This window comes from Prinia subflava, chromosome 1 (assembly GCF_021018805.1).
Source record: "Prinia subflava isolate CZ2003 ecotype Zambia chromosome 1, Cam_Psub_1.2, whole genome shotgun sequence".
In the NCBI taxonomy this organism is placed as follows: Eukaryota; Metazoa; Chordata; class Aves; order Passeriformes; family Cisticolidae; genus Prinia; species Prinia subflava.
In genome coordinates, this window is record NC_086247.1 from 33,728,747 (window position 1) to 33,750,868 (window position 22,122).

Genomic DNA, 22,122 nt, shown 5'->3' on the forward strand with positions numbered 1-22,122 from the left:
ATTTGATCTTCAAAATTAAGAATGCATCTTATTTGGCTTTAAGGTACCACAATAACTTTCAGTTAGGCAAGAAACAATAAAAATACCCAACAACCCAAAAAAATGGATGCTTGTACTTGAGGATCTATTAAAATGGGGTCCCCAAACAAATTATTCAGAAACGAATTTCACTAGCTTCTACCAGTAACTGAACTGAATTGTCATATTCAATGAAACAAATGGAATACAACCCTTTTGCAAGTCATCACTACAAAATGATATTTTACAGTTGAGAAAGGATTGGGAGAGTACAGCATGTTTTAAGACCTTCAAGAATTTAGTACTACTTGAAATTAACATTTACTTGCTAAGAATTTAATCTAAATATATACATGTCTCTAACAGATGGGATAAAGCGGAGAGAAACAAGTATGTTTCCAAACATTTGTTCAGTTGCTCATAGTAAAAATCTGTGTTTGCCCCTATTTACAATCTCCTAATTACCTCCTGTTTCTACTCAACAAAAGAAAGTATGTTCACAAAAACACTGCCTAAAAATGTTGGGTTTGAATAATTCCATAAAGTTCTCAGGGGGGTTTATCCCAAAAGTGTTTGACTAATGTTCTGTTTGGATTGGGAATCCTCCAGTTAGTGAAAATAATACAGTACTTAGATGCCCCAATAACATTTTCATTTCATAAAAATAAAAGTCAACAACATTTTAAAATAATACCTCCGGTAAAACTGATTGAGAAAAATGAATAGTTCCTGTACAGAATTAGCACCTCTATTATTCTTTGAAATATGATTAGCAAACACAGCATAAGTGGTCATGTTTCTTCAAGTGAAAATAAACAAAGGAAGCAAATTCTTTGTTTCCAGGGAAAGTAGACTTCCAGGTTTAGACACTGTTCTTGGAAAGCAGGAAGCCTAGATTCTGGGCAAAATTAAAAGTAAAAAAAACCCCACAACCATAGTCAGTATTATTGTGAAGTTGAATTTCACCACTCTGGGTCTGCTTTTGCTGCCTTTTAAAAGGGAATTCTTTTAAACTCAGTGATATTTATAGATCTGGGTATGTGGGGTAGGAAAGTTTCACCCCCAAAGTGTAACACAACTACTGTATTTTAGGATAAAGAAGTGAAACACTTGTTGCCTGTTAAATACAACACCTTTTTAATTTACTAAACTATTTTGTTGCTCCTGCGGAAGTTAATTATGCAACTAGAATATTACTTACACTTCTATTTCACACCATTTCTTCTTGTCTTGTTTAAAATCACAGTCACGGTGACACGTGTGATGATTTTGATCATTTACCTGTAAGTGAGGAGTCCAAGCAGGCCTCAGGCCAGCAGTGACACTACACACTGACATGTCAAGATTTATTACTGATGCAGATGCACGATCCCACTCTGACGGCCCCATGTCCACATTACAAAAAGCACCATTGTCACTGACAGACAATGTTTGAGACTCGGCCTCAGTGACTCCAGGTGCAGCCACCTCACACCCCAAACTCACACTGAAGACTGCTCTGGGGATCCAGAGCTACAACATTTCTTTTGATGCTTCGCTACTGCAGACACTCTGCTACCTACACACCTTTCATACGATCTTTAAACAGAAATATAAACTTCTGCCTTTCATATCACCTGCCTTTTCTTAGCTTGTGAAGACTTCTGATCTATTCCAAGACAGATCAGATTCCATTCCTCTCTGCTCTTCCTAATGTTTCTATTTTGGCAATAGGATTGCTTCCAGGTCGTCATAAAATCTGGCCGTGAGTCCTCCTGCCAGCCCAAGTATTTTAACTCAGCACAGCCAGCAGTGTTTCAAATTTCCATTTCTTACATTTTTCAGTAAACCTGCGTCCTGCAGATTTTTGCTTCTAATGTTTGTTTACTTCACAGCTTATAAACAGCTTAGGTCTCATTCACAGTTCCCCTAAGACTGGTTTACACTGGAAGGTAAAGGGAAGTTAAAGTGCCAGAGGCCCTGAGCATAACAGATAATTCAGGCTTTCATCAGAGCATCCTTTGAGTCAGAGCTTTCCTGCTCAGCTGTCTGATGAAACAAGATTGTCCTGTAACATAACTTCATATTTAACAACAATGTTTCCAAAGGTCTAACAGCCCTGCTCCCTAACAGATGATGTTCATTACCACAGCAAAAATCTATGCATTGCTTTCATCTAGTATATCTTCTCTAGTCCCATTTGCTTTCACAGAAATAATGTCTGGGGATAGTTAGAGTACATGCATTAGTATGATTTATTTTCAGAAAATATATCACTCATTATGGTGATAGCAGCCAGGATAAACCTTCAGAAATATTTTTAGATGTCAGAAATAGGACATACTTTATGGAGAGAAGAAGTGGGAGGGGAGAACGGATGCTTAAAACAATAAGGAGTCTGCTGCTTCCAGTATGATACAGTTTGTGTTTAATTTTAAACTGGTGTTAATAAGAATTAACAGGAATCACTTAATAACAGTGTACACATCATTACTGTTCTTGCCTTTGTAAGACTTCCCTTGCCACTTGAGAGCCTGTTTGTGCTGAGGAGGGCAGGGCTGTAACATAGTAATGGTAGGTAATTCTTCAATTTCTTTTTGTCTTTGATGTATTTTTCATAAATCTTAAGGACTTTGCTGCTGCATTCATTTGATTTTATTTTTGCCATGTTGATAAGTGAGGAAATGAGACCAAAAGACGCCCACACTTGAGGGCAGAGCTCTCCCTGGAGTATTTCCTGCCATAGCCACTCTCTTCTTTGTATGTGCCAGTGGAAAACTTCTTCTAAACAAACTTTTGGGTTGTTTTTCTGATGTTTTGGGTTTTTTTAATTTATAGAGGCAGCATTTCAATCTTTAGCAGGCAATTTACCAGCAAAGAGACATCATCTAATTTAAGGGTCTGCTTCAGCTACTGTTCTTTTAAGCAAAACTTCTCACATGTGGTTGACAGGCTATCTTAATCCTTGGTTTGTAGGTATAACCTTCTATCTCAGTTTGTTAAGCCAGCAAGCAGCTTTTGACCTGGTTTCCCTTCTTTGTTGGAGGTAGGCGTTACAGTAACATGATACAGCAACTACATTTTTAAAAACAAAATCTAAGGTCAGATGGCTGTCACCCAAGGTCAGAACGAGAGAGATTCAAATGGTGCTTGACCACCAAGGAAGAAAACCTAAGGGTTAAATGTTCAAATTACACGAACCTTGGCAGGAGGGATTTTATTGTTCTTGTTCTGTTTTCATAGGGAACACTGAATATTTCTGTGAGAACTGAACTTCTCATATCTTTTAGAGCACATTTCTTTTTTTTTTGATAGGGAAATCAGTTGGACTCTTTAGCCACCCAAACCCAAATTAGCAGTTTATCTTCAATTTGTCTCATTTCTCAGTCTGCAGGCTGAACTTTAACACGTGCAGTCAGTCAGTGCAATAAGAAACACAAAACAAGCCAGCAAGGATCTCCTAAGGTCATTGGAGAAAAAAACTCCTTGCAAGAAGCTTGCCAAGAAATCAACACCAGAAGAAAAGAAGAAGCACAGCTGAGTGCTCTCACAAGTAGCCTAGCAGAGCAAGGTATTTAGACCACAGGAGTCCACACAAATATAAATTAATTTTAGCTAGGGTTTTGCTTAATCTTTGCAGGTAACATGTAACCTGTATATAAGGTGGAGAGGCAGTCAAAAATTTGGGGTCTAACTGAAGCCTTTTGTTCTACCAGCACAAGCTAGAAAACAAGCAGGCTGAAAACACCAAGCAGTAGAAAGTGTCAAGAGCATGATAAACCAAAGCAAGTTCCTACAAGCACTCGTCAGAAGACAGGGAGCAAGGAGCCTAAAATGAGCTGCTTTGGCCTGGGGAGAGGTAGGTGAGATACAGTGATTCAGTGCTTTTCTTCCAGACACCGTCCCCACAGCTAAGCAGATGCCGTTTGGATCCTGCCCTCCTGAATGATGGATAGTCCCCCAGCAGGCAGGATGGCTTGCCTGAGGCCAGGCAGCCTGTGCCACTAAATGGGAGGCAATCTGCTGAATGGGGTGAGAACAAATAGATATAACTCTCTTGCAATGAAAAGCGGCAATTGAAAGGAGACATGGGAGAAATCCATTCAATTTGATATAGTGACTATTCATTATTCTTCACAGAATGGGAAGTAGGGGACACAGGTGGCACAACCAAGCTCCAGGTTCAGAAGGAAATAAAAAGTAGCCCTTTGTCCCCAGTGCACGGAGTAGCACTGTAGAACTTGCTGCCACAGGATGGTGGGGCTGCCACCAGAGTTCAAAAAGATCAAACCACTGCAAAGAGAATGGGGCACACTGACCTGGATGCTTCACCTAAAGTGGTGATTTTCAGGAGCTAGAAAAACAGGGGAAAATGTTGTGGTTTTACTTTCCCCCTTGTTCCACCATCATTCCCTGCTACTTTCTCCTGGAGCACATAATTAATAATTTGTTATTAGATATTTATCTGTTTTTAGGCATTTATTATTGTTAGTTGTTTACTATTGTTAGATATTTACCTGTTATTGAATATCTATTATTAGTGGATATTTAGGATAGAGACTCGACCAGGAAAAGGCCTTGTCAAGCCTCTAAAGGGGGGAAATGATGCCCTAAGTTTTAGTTTTCATGTTTTTCAGATTCTGTGCTGCCTAGGGGTGAAGTTCTGAGCCTCCTATTAGTGTTAATAAGCTCTCTTCACAGAGCAGGTAGACAAAACAAATCCTTTTCTTGCTAGAGACCAAGGACAATGGTTACAAGTTTTCAGGCCCAAAAGCATGAACAACAGTGGACTGAAGAGAGAAACAAGAAGGATGCGATTTCATAATCTGAAGCTGTAATTGGACAATTAAACCCCAATATGTAAATGGACCAAAACTTATAAAAGTGTAAGGACTCATCCGTTTTTGTGACCATTTTTAGTCAACCTTGGGTGTAGCCCTGGTCAGGCTCTTGTACTGCCCAAGGTGTACCCTTAAAGGCCTTCTAATAAGTATCTACTTTATTCTCTAGGTCTGTCCAGTCTCTGTTTCTGGTCAGCCTTCCTATGGCATCATGAGAACATTCTTTCATGCAACCCAATATAATAGGTTTCATGTATTCATATCTACCTTTTTTACCAACTAAAATCTCAACTTCATTCGTGCCCTATTCAGGTAGAAACTACCCCAAATATCTGAATAACTACAAAACGTTGCTGACTGGTTTGTATTACTTGCAAAATCTGGTCTCGGGAATGTGGGATCACAGAGAATATAAGATTATAAGGTCAGGGAAACTGGCATATCTAGAAAGTAGCAGCCAGTAAGAGGATAAAAAGATGCAAAACAACAAAAATGTAACCATATGCCATGAACAGCAAATCTCTTTTTGTCCCCAGCTAGTGATCAGTTTATGCATGCAGTTTACACAGTATCTGCTACTCATAGAAATTTTAAAGTATTTGATGTAAATTGAAAAGCCATTGTGGTATGTGAACTATTGCAGAGTGTCCAAAATACAATATTTAGACCAAGAACCTTTCCCATTGTCTAATGAAATTGATTTATCCTCATTTTGAGAGGGCAAATAAATGTAAAATCCAGATGAAATACATGATTAAGATTTTTTTGTGATTTTGTTGTTGTTGTTCTGTTGTTTTTTAAAGGTGTGCAAAGACATTTTTTCAGAACAAATGTAAAGACTGGTCTATAAATCCATGGGAGTCACAAGTGTAATGGAAATATTCCAAAGCTTCTCCCTATAATGATAAGGACCCAGAATATTCAAGGTGAGTAATCCACAGAAGTGGACTATCCACAGATTTTTTACCTGAAGTTGCTTTTTCTTCTAGAAACAAAATTAAGAGTTGGGGTCTTTTGTTATAGTTTCATCACCAGAAAAGATTAAGCATGTTTTTGAGAAGTGCAGTCTGATAGGCTATTTTGGGACTCTGCCAGTATCTAGTCTATAAACAAATCTGGTGTGCTCAAAAGCTTCAAAAGGGTGTTTTTTCTCTCAATACATTCAGTTAGTTAGAGCCCAGGAAGTGCATATCTTAGAGGAAAACGAAGGAAGTAATATCTTTCCAACAGATCCTGACCTGTGTCTACATATTTTCAGGGTATTGTAAGAAGCTGCCCTTACAAAGCCAAATACTGACCTTTTAATCTCCACGACTTCCCAGGAGGAAAAGAGCTTCTCTCTGCTTTAATAATGGTCAGAGCTGTCACTCTCCCCCACCAAAGCAACAAGCACAGCAAAAGAAACAAGCAAACATTCTCTGCTTACAGGAGTGTCTGATAATTGAGTTCCCTGCTCCTGGATGTCTCCATGAGCAAATCCCTGGCAGAGGCAGGCACAAGGAGCGGGTCTGGCAGCGTGTGGCTGTGACTTACATGTGCTGCGAGGCGTTGGGGTAGAGCTCTGAGAACTGCGGCGCGGAGTCCTCGGGGCCGTGGGGAGCAGCGTGGCTGATGACCATCATTATGGGCCTATGGGGATATATCCTCTTAGACATTCTGAAGTAATTAATGCTCTCATTAGTGATTAGGTCTGTGAAGTAGTCCTGGAACATACGATTGACACAAAGCAAAAGTTACAAAGTGCATGGTTAATTAGATCACATACTATCATGTTATTATGTTATTTTTCAAGTCCTCATTAAGGCTCAGATCAGGAAGTAAAATCATACCATCAAAGAGATGTATGATTCGAAGGAGCATAGGAGACACTGATCAGTAATTACTTTCTTAAGCAGGCAATGCCACGCAAAATGAGACAGTGTTTTGCAAATCAGATACAACAGAAAGTATTAAGTATATTTGATTATCAGATTTGGTAATATAATGCTAAGTAACATTTTAAATTGCAGACTGTATTGACAAAGATGTGTTTCCTAAATTTCATTGATTAAACACTTCACAAGGTAATGGCTCCCAAATAACATTGAATCTTAGTCTGGTTTTATGTTTACATAAACCTTTGTTGCACACTCTTTGTTCAGACTACATTTTTGCATATGTACAAAGTGGAAGACATCTACAACAGGCAACAGATTGCAAAAAACCTTAATCAAAGAAATTGCAAATGAGAATGCAGGGAGCAGTTGAATTCCTGTGGGCTCTGTTCATTTAATTGTGCAACTTTAAGCAGTGCAGCTGCTGAGATTAAGGTTGTGACTTGCTAATAAACTGGCTTAACCCACAGCTAAGGTGGCAAATGGAAGCCTGCAAGGAAAAGGGAGGAAATGGAACTAGGAAAAAAAGATGAAAACTTAAATTAAACCACCTGCCACCTTGGAGTATTCACTGTTGGCCTGGAGGTCTAGCTTGAGCTTCATTGAGAAAGTGCTGAGACAATGTTTGTAATTTCAAGCACTTCCAGGCATGACTAATCTTATGTTGTGGATTCGAGGCCCCGAACAGCTGCACAAGCAGAGCCTGAGGGACAGGGTCTGTGTCGCATGTCAGTGCTGGGACAAGCCAGCCAGCTGTGACCCCCTGGCTCACCCGCTCCCTGTCCCCTGCCCCTTCCCCTCTCCTGCTGCACACTTGGAGCACGCACAGTAGCCCTGGCTCCTGCAAACCCTGCAAGCCAAGGGATGAGACAGCGAGTGATCCTTGAGTTTCCAAAATGGATATTGAGTGTGAGGCACCAGGGCTGTGATAATTTCTGGGCTTGTGGCCTGTTTGAGAGAAATGCCTGTATGACTGCTCTCCCAAAGCATCTACTCCCCTCCTGTTTCCCTGTTTATTCTAGCTACATACACAGGGTGTGTAAAGAATGTATAACTAACCAGTGTTTTATATTTTCTTTTTTTTTTTACTCTGTATAAATATGTAATCAGTATAATGTAATTTCTATGGATGGGAAAATCAGAAACAGGCATCACTAGCTTCCAATAAAAACTCATTACATGGGTCAGAAACCACAGCTGCAACATCTGTATCATCTTCCTTGAGCTACAATTTGAGGAAATTCCAGATTGCTTTCTGGAGGCTGGACTGTCTGAGATCTGTCCTCCTAAGCCTTTCCAAGAAACTTCATGGCAGTGGGCAGGTCACCTTGGCATACTTTCTACACTTTGTCCAGAGCACAAACAAGCTCTGAATTTTTCCAATGGCCCTGTTCTTGCCCTTATCAACTCTCATACTCATATCCTGTGTCTGACACCACAGGCACACAGCCTTTCTTTGGTGTGCACTCTATAATGGAAAACAACATTAACCAAGGCTCTTCTATGGGTGATAACTGACAACACTCAGCAAACTTCAGTTCAGTAGTGCAAGGGGCACAATTCTTTTCAGGAAAGGCTTTTATTTGCTGTTTGCTTCTGCCACCAAAATATCACATTCTCTCAGGGAAAGGGAAAGAGGGGAGGAGGGAGGAATGACCAGGCTCCATTGAAGAGCCTTGGGAATATTCTTCTGTTGAGTGATTAATATTCTCAGGTGGCAATTGATCTGCAATGCCCTGGAGAGAAAAGGACATTCAATTCCGTGGTTGTAGTTGGTTAATGAATTAATTAATTATCTGGTTAATTAATTATCTGAAAGCTATTTTTATATGGATTAATCATGTGGCATTTATGTGTCTGGAAAATACCTTTGCATAATCAAATCCGTGCTTCTCTTTGTTACCATTGCGAGAAATGGTGTAATTATAGAAGCGAGAGTTCTTCACTAATCCAACCCACTCTCTCCACCCAGGAGGGATGTAGCTGCCATTGTATTCATTGAGGTATTTCCCAAAAAAAGCTGTGAAGTAAAAAAAAAAAAGAACACACGCACACATGAGGCTTTGCAATCCAAGTCTTTTAGTCTGAGTCAAAAGAACGTATGAATGAAAAGAAAATGTGTTAGAATGAGTCAGAGTTGTTTTACCAAAAATCTTCCTTTTATAGCTTAGAGGGTTTTGAAATTAAAGTAAGTTATTTCCAGAGTTTTATGAGAGTTGAAAGCCTTTTTGACTCTGTATTTTATTCTTAATCTTTTGGAATCTAGTGTTCATGTGAAATATTTTCAGGGTTTTTTTTAGAAAGAATAAGTTCCTCCTGGTTTCCACTTGAATATGAAATAAAAACTCAGTGCCCAGAGGAAACATTTGAGAAACACCTTCTGGTTTTAAGCAAGTCCTGTGATGTTTTAGAGCTTGGCTTCTGACTTCTGAAAGTTCAGGCTTGCTATCCTGGCTGCATTTGCTGGTTTGATAAAAGGTCTGGGAAGCACAGATTCCCATCCCATTGGGAGATGTTTGGGAAGAGCAAGAAGGAATCCCCACCCTACTTTGCTGCCACATCATCTCTAAGGCAAAACTTTCGAGGAGGCAAAGGCTTGGAGGTCAATCTCAATCCTCTACCTGGCCTGCCAAACTCCATGTATGTTTTTCCATTAGCTCAAGGTTACAAGTCAGAACCCACTCAGACTGAAAATTTCAGCCTTTGCCGTAGGTTTATAGGAGCTCCTGCCAATTTTTCTGGAAGGAAGTGGGAAGAAAAGCAGTCTCACAAGGTCTCAGCTATCTGGGAGTTGTGGATTGCCTATGGCAAAGATTCACAGACATCAAAAGCCAGCCAGCTGCCCTTGGAACAGAGCACCAATGCTGGCATGGGACACTGGCAAATGCAGCCACACTGCTTCTAGGGAGAGAGAGGTATGGGAGATCTCTAGCTGCTTGTGTATGATCTGTGACCTGGATAGAGCAATCAGCTTGGATGAGTCCATCCTGCTTTTCCACTGCCTGGGAACTGCAGTGACAAAACACCTGATCAGGTCTGCAATGTGGGTTTTTTTGGGATTTATTATCTCCAGTTCAGTCCCAGAAAGCTACTATGGTGTCTCAGTATCTTCACTGTTCCCCCTTTTAATTTTCTTGAGATTTACAAGCCCCTGGAGGGTCACTTGTGCCAGCAGTGCTGCTGCCTGTGTCCCCAGCAGTGTGCACACAGATACTCCCGGTGCCCACAAAATCAGATACCACAGAGGAGGAGGGAATGACAGAGTCGTCTCCCTTTCCAGGGACAGAGCTCTTCTGGGTGATAGCTGTCCCCCTCCCTGCCCTCCTCACAGCACCCAGCCCTGTCCTTGCTGCCAGCCCCAACCAGCAGTCAGGCCTGTCTGCAAAGAGCTGCTGCCCAGAGATGCTGTCCCTCAGCTGGGCAGTGGGACACACCTTGAATCCCTGTACTTGTTTCCTACTAGGAAATGAAGTCACATTGGAAAACCTCACATCCAACCTAGACACATTCAATCTAACCAAAAAAAGCACATTTGTGGAAGGGCTCAAATAATTCAGATCTGTTTGATGTGGGCATAGTGAACTTGGGAAACTGGTGGAAAAATCAAAATGTTCATAATTAAGACTTGTCTGAGGCAACATAAATATGATGCAATTCAATCAGGGAACTGCCAAACGCCAAATGTAACCAGAGATTACAGTCATATATAATGTTACTTTCCTATACCACATGGAATGGGACATATAAACAAGTCCTAGAAACAATAAACCAGGCTTCCAGCTCTTCTTCCCACAGCCACCAAGAAAGCAATCTAACTTGTCTCCTTTTTTGTCCGGAGGCCTACCAGAAATCAAGAACTGTGAGGTGAAGAGGGCAGGGAATACATGCCCGTCACTGTCTTCTGGAATGGAAACCATACCTCTCATCTAAGGCAGCCAAACTGGTTTAAACTCTCAGACAGATATCATGGGAAAGTATATGGGTAAAGACTGAAATACTGTGAGAAGGGTAACCAAGAAAAGAGGAGAAGGGGAAGACAAGTCAGAGAGAGACAGCAGTGAAGAAAAGTATGGGAGAGTGATGTAACTGAGAGAAAGGAAGCATTGCTGAGCCAAGCAAAACAGAGGACAATCTGTGGTTACAGAGGAAATCTGAGGTCAGCCCTTCCGAGTGCCATCCCAGGTCTCCCAGCAGCTGCTGTAGGATTCTGGGGAACCTCTGTGTGCTGTGCTCATCAGTAAAGGGCTCTACTGCCAACCTTTCTCTCACAAATATCAGAGGCTTTCAAATTGTAAAATGGAAGTTATGAAAATTTATCATACAGGATGGTTTGATTGCTCCATCTATTATAAGACTGACTCACTCAGAGACCTGGACTCTGCTATTTACAGTCTTGCCAAACTTTAATCATTAGTGGTGATAGTTTCCATGCTATCTGACTCAGGCTGTATTTTGCTCTGTGGAACCTTTTAGCCAAACAGTTCAGTAATTTCCAAGAAAAAGACCAGGGAAAAAGAAATGGGTTCACTCATTTAAAAATAATTGTCAAAATTTTCTCTAAGAAGTCCTGTAGTCTGTAGGTTTTGATGTGGGGCCTTTGTAAATAACAGCGCTGGCTATGAAAATCTGTCTCAAAATGACCTAGCTCAGAAAAATTGTAACACCCAGATGATTACTCCACCTTCTTACTTTAACATCACAACAACACAATCGAGTGTTCCTTTATGGATTTGAGAGTGTTCCCAGAATTTAATTTTTGGCTTTGAACCAAAAAGCCATCAGCTTCTCTCACTCCTTCTTATTCTCTTTTGGTTTTCACTACCTGAGAGAAAGTCACCAGCATAAAATGGACAGATGAAATTACCTGTGGCATGAGGATGAGAATATATAAACTGAATTTGGGAAAGAATTGATGGCTTGGAGCTGGGGAGGGTCAATTAATCTTGGAATTTCCTTGCTTTAGATTACTTAATTTTCTAACTTCAATAATGTTTTGTTAGATACCTTTTGCTCGCCCCAACCCCATATTTCAATGCATGTTATGAGACTTCATATTGACAGCCTGAACCATTCACCTTTGTGTTGGTAATGATTTAGTGTTTTATCATAAAAATAATCTCAGTGCTGTCAAGGTTTAAGCAGCTCCCTGAGTCTCTGACAGTTTGCAGAAATAGATATTTGCCGCTGTTGCTGTGTAAAGCAGTTCCCATGTCAAACACATGGCAAAGCCCTGAATACAAGAAGAAACAGTGGCTGTGATAATGGATCATATTTGCCAAAATGCTTTAACCAAAAATGGTTTATTGGTCATAAGCTCAAGAGGATCTGAGTAATTAGACAGACGAAGGGCAAAGCCAGGCTTTTACTAAATACAAGCATTCAGTCCTTGCACCATGTGGTCTTTTGAGTATTACTGAGAATAGAACAGGGCAAGTGAGTCAGAACTGGGGCCCAGCACCAGCAGTTAGTGTCTGGCTCTTCAGGCTCTGAATGAAGACAAGTGCCAGAGTAAAAGGAAAACACAGGAGTGTCCATGGGACCAAATAACCTAGTTGTTTTTTGCTTAACCAGAGGATTATTAACAAGTGAAGCACTATGGAATATGTCACAGAACTGCCCTGAAACTGTCACTGTGATGTGCAGATGTCTTTGCTGGGTCTTTGCAAGCTTGACTTCTAGAGTCAACCCCCTCTTTAACTTAGCTGTAGCCCAACACTTGCTGAATTGCCCAAGTCTGAGAACCAACTGGGAAGCCACAGCTTCAGAAGCCACTTGTACTCAGCAGTTTGGGTTTAGGAAGCCAATTCTGCTTGTAATTAGTAAAATGGAGATTATGACTCAGTGGGTAAAAGCCTCATTAAAAAGTAATGCCATTTCAAGGGACATCTTTTCATTATTATGTGAAATGGCCCCCATAGGGATAACAGGAAAGATAAATGCTTACTTTTGCATTTTAATAAGACAATTTTTATCTTCATTCTGGCAGTTTTGCTAACTGTTCCCAGGACACATTGTTATTTTCTAATCACATGTAGTGTAGCTTAGTATATCAGAATAATTGTATTCTGTATTAGTATGTTCAATTATGTTTATGCAAACAACAACACATGGTGTGGTGAACAGTCTTACAGACATCTAAGTGTCTCTGGAGGGGCTGCAGAATATACATGCCTGGTACCTGACATGAACAGATGCCTTAATACAGGGTTTTGTTTTTGCTTCTACAATTAGCTAATGATTTCTCTACTGGACTGAGAGATCCAAGGGGTTGCAAAGGGTGCAAGAAAAATATAATTTGATCCAGGGGATCTCTAACACTTCCAGCTGAGCATGATTCAAATTCTCATAATTCCCAGGACTTCTTTTTCCAGCAGTTTTTACAAGCAATTATGACTAATGTTTACAGTATTACACAACAGAGTTACTCATCTAACTCCTGTCAGCATTGGTGGATTAGTGCACAGGTGAACTGGGCTACATCTACTAGTGAGACATCTCTGCACCTCCATGGATCAAAGGACATATATAAGTCCTACACCCTTGTTATTTGTTGAGGCTTATGGGAACATTTCCAAGTCAAAACAAATGCAAACCTTTAAAAAGCCACACTGTAGAAAGGTTTAGTCACCGTGACCCAGACAAGAGCTTTAAGTAGACAGCCCACTTCCTTTGACAAAGTCAGGAAACCATTTACAGGAGTTGTGAGGCACTGTTTAAAGGACATTTCAGGACACAAACACAGTGATTCTATGCTTCTGTGGACAGAACCCAACTTCGAAATCATTCCAGTAAATTCCTCCTTGCTTTCTCCCCATTGTGCAAGCCATAGATTCAAGCCCTAGAAGTTTGATTTTTCCCTTCTGTTGAAAAATTGCAGAGGATTAATGTTTCACTTCACTGAAGTGCAGAAAGCCAGCTCAGTGTGCCAGCACCGCCTAGGAAATGAAATAAGCATTGTCCCAAAAAATATGGTGAGGAAACTGAGGCACCAAGAGGTTAACCTTCAGCTAGACCTAAGTCACGCAGGAAGCCTGTGGCATTGCCAAGAATATAATTCAGATTTCACAGTCCCCAGTCTTGTAATTTAAACGCAGTAGAAAACCTCAGGTTTTCTACTTTTTCTCCAGCTTTGTGGGTCTTTCCCAGTTGCTGCCAGGTTTACCATTGCAACCAAAAAGATCATTAAGGATTTTATAACTCAGCAGTTGCAAAAGGCATTAGCCTATAACTTGATATAGCAATTGTTAGCCTGGGTGATGTCTTTAACAAAGCCTGTATTATGGGCCAAGCTGGTAGCACTTTCCAGTACTGATGTTGTCTGACACTTCTCATTATAAGACCCTGTTTTCAGCTGCTTATAACTCTCTTATACTTGGATTTAAATTTTCCACACTGGATGTCTGCCTCAGGCTGAATTTTTTGAAACTTTTTAGCCCAAACAGTAGCCATCTTTGAGAACCGCAGTAATGGAAAAGGAATTACGCTTAACATCTGAAAAAAATTATGTGAGATTTCATTTGATAGCACTTGCATGCTCTGCACTGAGAGCAGGAGCTCTGTGAAGGGCATGATGGACTAACTTTCTGTCAAGGAGGCATCTATTAGAATCCTTTAAATCAAACCCTGCAATTTCCATGTGCTGGAGATCTGGACACCTCAGGACATTTATTCCTTGCCCACCTGTGAGTGGTGTCAGCAGGTGGGAGAAAGTCGACTGAAATGCAGAGGGCAGGAGGTGACCCGATAAGGACAAGCAGCCTGGGGAATGGCAGGAAATCCAGCAAAGGAGCTGAGGCGGGGGAAGAACAGTGGGGGCTTGGGGGCCCAGGACTGGCAATGTCAACCAAGAAAAGGGACAATGAGTGCAGAAAGGAGAAAGAAGCTGATTGACAAGGCAGACAGGAGAAGCAGATTTGCTGATCAGGCTGGAAAAGGAGATCGTTAATGGTAAGCAGAGGGAACAGGACATGTCTGTCAAGAACTGACTGGACCTGAGAGAGGATGGAGGGAGAGAGAGAGGGAGGGAGGGAATGACTTGAGGACAGACAAGCAGAGGGACAAGGGTCAAAGCAGAGGCCAAGGTGATGTCTTCAGGGCCAGAAAACTGAGGAGTGGGCACTGCACTGCCTAGTGGGGTAGGATGGAGGGAGTCAGAAGTGCTTTTGGTCAGAGTGGAGGACCCAACAATGTCTGAAAGGGCTCCTGGGTCTCACTCATTCTGGCCTTTCATAAGACATCTGAAAACCTATAGCAGCCAGCCAGCCCAGCCCCATGTATGTGATAAAACCCCACTTTACTCAGTTTCTCAGCAAGTGAGCAGTGGAATGTGGCAGATGGGATATGAGACCCCTCATCCCTGCTGAGTTGGATGCCAGCACTGTGTCTTTTGCTAGAACGAGTCTATCTTTTCAAACTGAGGGGATTTCACCCTCTATAAAGTGGTACTTTTTTATGTAGTTAAAGACTATAATTTGGCCATGTGAACAAGAGATGGAATGGTTGCATAGAAAATGTTCTACGCAGATTTTCCTAAATTAAGCACTTAAATACATAAACTTGCTAAAAGTCTTTTAGTGTATGGTTTTCTGTGTGATATTTAATAGCACAGAATTCTGCTTTAAGCATAAGTAGGCAGATATATTGTGGTTTTTGATGAGGTCCTGGACAGAAACCAAAAAAGTTTCACTTCACATGATACCATAGAACTAGAAAATTCTGCATGTTATCCTTTTGGCCTTTTTCCTCTTCTACATTTCAATTTCTGTGGACTTTGTGCATACACTCATCATATTTCACTTTCATTTATATATTTTTTCATAGACAGAAAGTGCAAATCATTCTGAAAAGTGAGACATATTTTTAATTATTTAAAATATTTACAGATTGTGTTTGATCTTTCCCAGAATATTTCATACCAATTAAGAAAAAACCTGAAAACTCAGAGTTCTCTCTCTGTTTTCACTTTAGAAATAATCTGAAAACCAGGAGTTATTCTTTGTTCACTCATTACCACCCCTGTATCATATTGTGCCACCCTCTCTGCTTTGAAAGGGTGCATGAGGCAGGATACAAATTAGGTCACTGAAATGATGCAGATTAAAAATAGCAAGTGCTGGCAGTGATTCGTACTGCAAGGCTGTGAACAGGAAACACACTGGCTTTCCCTCCAGAGGAAACTTACTGTCTGCCCACACCTTCAGGAGGCATAGCTTTTGCTCTCTCTGTGAAAGATTAACATGTCCCTGTGTGTCAGAAGGCAATGCTGCATAGTTTAAACACTCCTTAGCTTTCAGCTTCCTGTCCTCTCAGTGCTTCATTAGTTCTTTGTTCATTACACCAAGAAATGTGCCCGTAAGTGATGGATGTCAATGGACACGCTGACATGTGCTGCTGAACACATTAGCCAGTTGTCAACCAAGTGACCATTGCTGTTCATCACTGCACAGAAGTCTGTGGCTAATGTCAAAGAATGCCAGATTAGGGGCATCTTGGTGTCACTTCTTGAGCTGGGAGTTCTACAAATGAAGATGTTTAGGATGCTTTATAACATTTGAGCTGCCTAACTTTGCATGTTACCATTTTTGTCCCACAAATGACATCAGAACACTCGCATGCATGAATCTTCAATGTTATTCTAATCAGTTGGTACATCTGAGCAAAAAATAAAATACTGGGAAATACATCTTCCCAAAGGCAATTCCAAAAAGTGCAAGCAAATAATTGCCTAATTTGGTGATCCCTGTTCTTTCAGGTGGGATTCTATGAAGAGAGGGCCTAGTCCCGTGCTTGGCAGGGTGCTGTGAGACTGTCAGCAGCTGCTGAGCCAAGGCAGAGTCCCTCTCTCTCCTGAACAGTTACGCTGGCTGTGAAGGGCTAAGACGAGAGAGGATTAGAGAGTAGTAGTTCTACAAAGTAACATGAAGCAGAGAGGGTTTAGAGTGCGTAGGTGTGTTAAGTCAGGGTAAGAATTTCAAACTTATACTTTTCATATTTGTAAAGAGATGAAACTTCAGCTGGCAAAAATGTAAAATCCTGCAGTATGCAAAATATGACCCCCTACTTAAAAATAAAATTTTTATTTTATTTATATCCTCTGAATGTTGGCTGTTCCCATGTGATGGATTGTCTTCTAAAATACCAAGTTTATGCTTGGCTGCTGCTCAATTATTAGGATGTTGCACAATCCCCCTTTCCTATTAATGAAGCCATGGTTGTACTTCTGGGGTTTTCCTTTGTGTTTGTGTAGGTGAATGACAAAGGGAACCAGCAACAGCAAAGGGCACATCTGTGAGGCAAGATTACGTGCCATAGGACTGGGAGAGAGCAGTAGAAGATAAAGAAATTATGAGACTGAAAGAACAGCAAATGACCAGCCAACACTTTGGACAGCACAATGCAAAATCTCTAACTCCTGCAGTAAATAAATGTATGAATTAAACTTCTAAATTTAAATAGCTGAAGAAATATCTACTTATATTAAAAACTATAAGATGAAAGAAACTTATCAAGCTTTTCTCACAATTCCCAAAATTTTGAAAGTAAGGGACCCTTTTTCCTCTCTAGTGTGAGTGCATGGAACCTATGTAATTAAAACAAGTGTCATCGCTGAAACTCTCCAGAGCTGCTTTGTTTTCTCTTTCTGTCTCTTTACTGTGTGCCTTCCTTGCTATGTCCTACAAAATCAAATTTAGTATTACCAGTTTTGTGGACAATCAAGAAGCTGTGCAGTTAGTTTATTGCTGCATTAACATACAGCATGTGAATAAGGGAAACTGCAAACATTGACACATCCTTAATAGTTTTGGAAAATCCTAATTAGAAGCAAAAGTGGTTTTGGTTTGGCAGTGTTATTTCTGAATATTGTCTGCCCTGCTACTGCCCAGTATGGTCTCAGAATGCTGCCTGCCCCGCTAGTGTTCAGCACAATGTCTGTCTATGATTTAGCCCTGACACACAGTCTTCAAAGAGGGATGTTTCCATGAAGTGCAACATTGCCCTTAGGTCACATCAGAGTAGAAGAATTAAATAGAAAAAGGAAAGAAAAAACCATTCTGTCCTTTGCCAGGTTTCCCCAGTGGGCTCTAATTATAACCGCGGTTTATTAGAGCACGTTTCAGACCTCACTTTAAAGGGCCTGCTGTGCCTGTGTGGAGCCTCGTGGCTTCAGCAGAACTCCCCTCATAACAGCCTGCCCACATGTGATCAGTTGCAATAGAGAGGGCTCAGTAAAGGCTGCTGCAGGTTTAGACAATGGATGCTTTATAGATATGGAAAACTATTGGGAGTGAACAGAAGTGAGGACATTATAGAAAGACACTCCTGCCCCTATCTTTCCATTGACATATATTAATTTGATCCTATGCAACAAATTCTCATTATTACAGAGTACCAGATTGGAGGTATTGTATATTGTCTCATCCAGACTGAAGCTCTCTGGTCAGGTGCCTTATCAGGACTGTCACCAAACTGTGCCTAGCCTGAGTCATTCGCTTCTCTTTCTGTGTCTCAGTTTCCCATTGAGGAGGTTACTGATCTACTGTAAAAACATTAGAAATGCACAGGATAAGTATCTATAATATCTGCAACCCTCTCTCCACAGTTATCTCATTTTCGCTCCCAATTATTCTTGACTCCCAGGTATTTTTGAGTCATTATAATTTTACTAAACTTTCTAGCTGTGAAGTGTAGATTATTACTTGGCTAGTGGACTTTTGGTGGCTTTTTAATAAGGCAACACTATCCTTGAAAAATGTATTATTAATATGCTGTTAATTAAGCCACCACCTCAAAAAAAAAAAAAAAATTGGGGCTCAATTAGAAGGTAGGCTCATCTTACAAGGAATAAAAAGATAAATCTTTATAGCCATAGTATTGTAGGATTGGATAATGTACCTCAGTCAGAGTTGGACATTCATGCAGTTATTTCCATTTGTTTCCATTTTCTTCTACTCTTTTCTGCCCTTTGTTAAAACTCACCTATCCTGACAGTTTTAGGACTGATGTTCTTTCTGCCTGCCTTTGAAAAAGTACTTTTTTCCTGTTCCTTTCCTTTTGACCCCTTTTTCCTTTCTATGTAAAAGGGTCAAGTCTTTATTTAGTAAGCATCTCCACATGTCTTCATAACACAGGGCAGTGCAGAAGATATGCTCAAAGCAGTGTTTACCCTCAGAGGGGCAAAAAGAGCTAGTGACAGAGCTGTCCAGTTTATACGTGAAGCATCGGGTTGTGTAAAGCGTAGATGACAAACCAATAAGGTACTAATTTTTTTAAGAACACTAAAGCTAGATCCCACATGAAGCAGCCATACATTAAGCAGAAACGATTTTTGAGATGTAAGTCATGAGACAAAACTTATATTTTAGGTCAAATTCAGCACTTTTTCTAACAGTGATGGTGAATTTGCTCTTCCCTCCTTTTCCCCTCCAAAACCTTGATGCTGACCCCTGCTCAGGCTTAGCAGTGCTGTACTCAGATGGCAGCTTCACTGAGACCAGCTTAACAGAGACTGCAGTGCTGTTCAGCTTATGTGTCAGAGCCAGCACGAGGTCCAAAAAAGTTAAAGACTTGTCTGGTTTTGTTTTTAATACAGGAAGCAGAAGTTCTCCAGAACTAGAGATGCAGAGACAGAAGAAAAAAGAGCGAACTGTCTGTGTGGTGAAGAAAAGACAGCTCAGAGGGAGATAAACTTGAGGCACTGGAGGTAGCAGCTTTAAGAGATTTAGCACTAGCAGACAGCATGGAGACATTTGCCAGCTCTGTGTTTTGAAAGCAATCCCTTCTTGTGCCTAAGCTGCGGATAGAAACAAGTTTCTTTGCTGCCAGTTACATTGTAAGGAAGGCAGCTGGCAGGAGATCTGTGCCTCCTCGCTCTGTAAAGGGGAGTCTTTGTAGCTGAACGACACTTCTGGACAAATTGCACTCTGACGACCTCGCACAACTCCGGTACCTTGAGAAGGGGAAGTCAGGCTGGAGCCTAACGTGTCTACAGATCCAGTTTTTGGGGATAGGTGATGCAGAAATGAATCGAGTTTTACATCAAGTTGAAGCACAGATGAGAGGAATAAGAAGAGTTCTTTGTAGACAGGAAAGGGATCTCCTGAGTACGGAAAACCACCAGGAATTTACAAGAAAATCATCAAATCCTATTGGTGCACAGTAGAACAATCCTTCTTAAAGGCATGTTTCTACTCCTTTTCAGAAAATGCAAACGAAGTATCACCCCATGGCAAAGCTTAAATTATAGCATTCACCTTGTTTTGCTCCCATGACAGTCTCTGCACTTCTGTGAGGTCTTTGGCACCAGTTCCCAGCCTGGCCCTGACATCTTCCTCCATAACTGCTAGCAGCTGTCCACAGGCAGGACGTAATACTGACCATAAGCACGTCTGAACTGCCAGTTCAGACCCACAATGCCACTAAAATGCACTTCTTTCACCGTAGGTGTAACTGCCCAGCAGCTTATTTCCCACCTGGGACATCCAAATGTGAAAATATGCTGCTTCACTACCAGTGGGTTTCTTTACCTGGCTGTTACTGCAGACAGGGACCAGCAGGCAGTACTATCCTCCCTCTCCATAATATTCACAGCCAGCTTGGGACAACAGCTGCTCCTGTTGTGGTTTAATCCCAGTTAGAAGCTAAGCACCACTCAGTTGCTCTCTCACTCCCCACCCCCTGCCACAGTGGGCGAGAGAATAGGAAAGAGGACCCATGGATTGAGATTAAATGAAATGTAATAATAATAATAATAATAATAATAATAATAATAATAATAATAATAATAATAAACAATGAATTATGGGAGACAACAAAAAGAGACAGAGAAACAAACCCTGCAAAAAACTCCCAATCCCCCAAGTAATGCACAATAGAACTGTTCACCACTCATTTAGCAATATCCAACCAGTACCCACTGGCCAGCTTTCCCCCAGTTTACGTACTAAACATGATGCCCTATAGTATGGAATATCCCACTGGCTGGTTTAGATCAGCTCTCCCAGCTGTGTCCCCTCCCAGTCTCTTGTGCCCCTTCAGCCTTCTTGCTGCCATAGTATGAGACACTGAAAAGTTTTGACTTAGTATACGTGCTACTTAGCAACAAATAAAAACCTCTCTTGTGTTATCAAGATTATTTTCCTGCTAAACCCAAAACACAACACTATAACTTCTACTAGGAAGGAAATGAACTCCATCACAGCCAAGAGCAGTTTCATTTCAGGCAGTGTTTTAAGAGTGATTGCTGAATATGTCATCTTCCCTTTAAACAAAGAACTTTGCTTTGTCTCTTACCTGTTCTGTAGCCAGTGTTATTGAGATACACAGCGAAGGTACGAGGCTCGTGAGTGGCCTGCCACGAGGGAGAGGAGCAGTTTTCATTGTTGGTGTAAATGTTGTGGTTGTGCACGTACTTCCCCGTCAGCATGGAGGAGCGGGATGGGCAGCACATGGGGGTAGTCACAAAGGCATTGATGAAAGAGGCCCCTCCATTCTCCATAATCCTCCTGGTTTTGTTCATCACTTGCAAGGACCCTGCAATGAGAGGTATTGATCACCACTGTGTGTGTAAAAGATAGTTTGAGCATATTTGCTGTTATTATGCTATTAAAAGTAAAATATCAGTGATTAGCTTGCCTCTGAACATCAGTGTGCTTCACTTTGTAGCTTTGGTAATTTTAGCATAAAAGATCACATTTTTACTAGATCAACAAATATATTTTTAAGGATTCCAGAAAGATGGAATTATTTTTTTTTTCTCAGACTTCAAAACAAAGTTAAAATCTAGAAATCTAGAAATAGTGTCAAAGATGTATCAAATGTATAGGTCAACAGTTCTTCAAATGCAGCTGTAGAAAAGCAGTATGTTACACAGACTGAATTATTAGTCAGTATGCCAGTAAAATACATAAAATGCTGATATTACCAATGAAAATGTTGATACTTTTTTCCATTTTATCAAATGACAGAAGAAAGAGAAAAATAGAGAGGAAGGGAGTAAAGGATGGAGTGAGAGATGGAGGAAGGAAGGAGAGAATTCAGTAACAATTTTTCTAAAGGAAACTTTCAGTGGACACAAGATCAGCATGTCTGGTTCTGATATTAAAGCCCTGTGCTCAAAATCAGTTTTTGGGACTAAAAATCTATGCAAAAAAGTTGCCAAAATGCAGCGCCTTTCTCAAGAAATTGCATTGATACTGGTTAAAGAACAAAGACTTTTTTTTGAATCCTTCAAAGCACCTTCATGAACTGCAAAAAGACGAAGATGCAGGGCTTGCAGATTTCTGATTGCAGAAAGGCTGAAGAGCCCTGGATAGAGTCTGTCAGTATTTGCTGACAGCTGTCAAAGTTTGTTCTTTATGTTATCCAACAGAGCAGAGATTGAAGGGTGGGGGTGAACTGTGGATATGTCAGTA

The 22,122-nt window shown here is 40.8% G+C and overlaps 1 protein-coding gene across 3 annotated transcripts in view; it reads right to left on the reverse strand.

Annotated features, from left to right (window-relative positions):
• SULF1 (sulfatase 1) overlaps positions 1-22,122 on the reverse strand; it is a 123,980-nt gene that overhangs the window by 37,163 nt on the left and 64,695 nt on the right. For all 3 annotated transcript variants that reach the window (XM_063392784.1, XM_063392796.1, XM_063392792.1), the window contains exons 8-10: positions 21,002-21,241; positions 8,581-8,732; positions 6,372-6,541 (exon numbers count right to left, since the gene is read on the reverse strand). In XM_063392784.1, coding sequence (XP_063248854.1) covers positions 6,372-6,541; positions 8,581-8,732; positions 21,002-21,241 — 562 coding nt within the window. The remainder of the gene's footprint in view (positions 1-6,371; positions 6,542-8,580; positions 8,733-21,001; positions 21,242-22,122) is intronic.